The following is a 513-nucleotide window of genomic DNA, read 5'->3' as shown; positions in this document are numbered from 1 at the left end:
CGCTGGCGCCGCGCCCGGGCCCCGAGCTGTCGCCCTCTGCCGCCTCGCCTCCTGCGACCCCCAGCGCCTCCTCCCGCTACAAGACTGAGCTGTGTCGGACCTTCTCCGAGAGCGGGCGCTGCCGCTACGGGGCTAAGTGCCAGTTTGCCCACGGCCTGGCCGAGCTGCGCCAGGCCAACCGCCACCCCAAGTACAAGACGGAGCTCTGCCACAAGTTCTACCTCCAGGGCCGCTGCCCCTACGGCTCGCGCTGCCACTTCATCCACAACCCCAGCGAGGACCTGGCCGCCCCCGGCCACCCTCACGTCTTGCGCCAGAGCATCAGCTTCTCCGGCCTGCCCTCGGGCCGCCGAACCTCGCCGTCGCCCACGGGCCTGGCGGGCCCGTCCCTGTCCTCGTGCTCCTTCTCGCCCTCCAGCTCCCCGCCACCACCGGGGGACCTTCCGCTGTCGCCCTCTGCCTTCTCTGCCGCCCCTGGGACCCCCGTGGCTCGAAGAGACCCCACCCCGGGCT

The 513-nt window shown here is 72.5% G+C and overlaps 1 protein-coding gene across 1 annotated transcript; it reads left to right on the top strand.

Annotated features, from left to right (window-relative positions):
- Window positions 1-5: 5 nt before the first annotated feature.
- ZFP36 (ZFP36 ring finger protein) lies at window positions 6-507 on the top strand (the record flags this gene model as incomplete). Its single annotated transcript, XM_008051311.2, has 1 exon — window positions 6-507. A coding segment is annotated over one exon (502 nt), but the record flags the coding sequence as incomplete, so codon positions are not given.
- Window positions 508-513: the final 6 nt, after the last annotated feature.

This window comes from Carlito syrichta, unplaced genomic scaffold (genome assembly GCF_000164805.1).
Source record: "Carlito syrichta isolate Samal-C Ts95f unplaced genomic scaffold, Tarsius_syrichta-2.0.1 Scaffold169670, whole genome shotgun sequence".
Lineage (NCBI taxonomy): Eukaryota > Metazoa > Chordata > Mammalia > Primates > Tarsiidae > Carlito > Carlito syrichta.
Note: the sequence above shows the minus strand (reverse complement) of the source record. Positions and strands in the feature narration are given on the sequence as shown.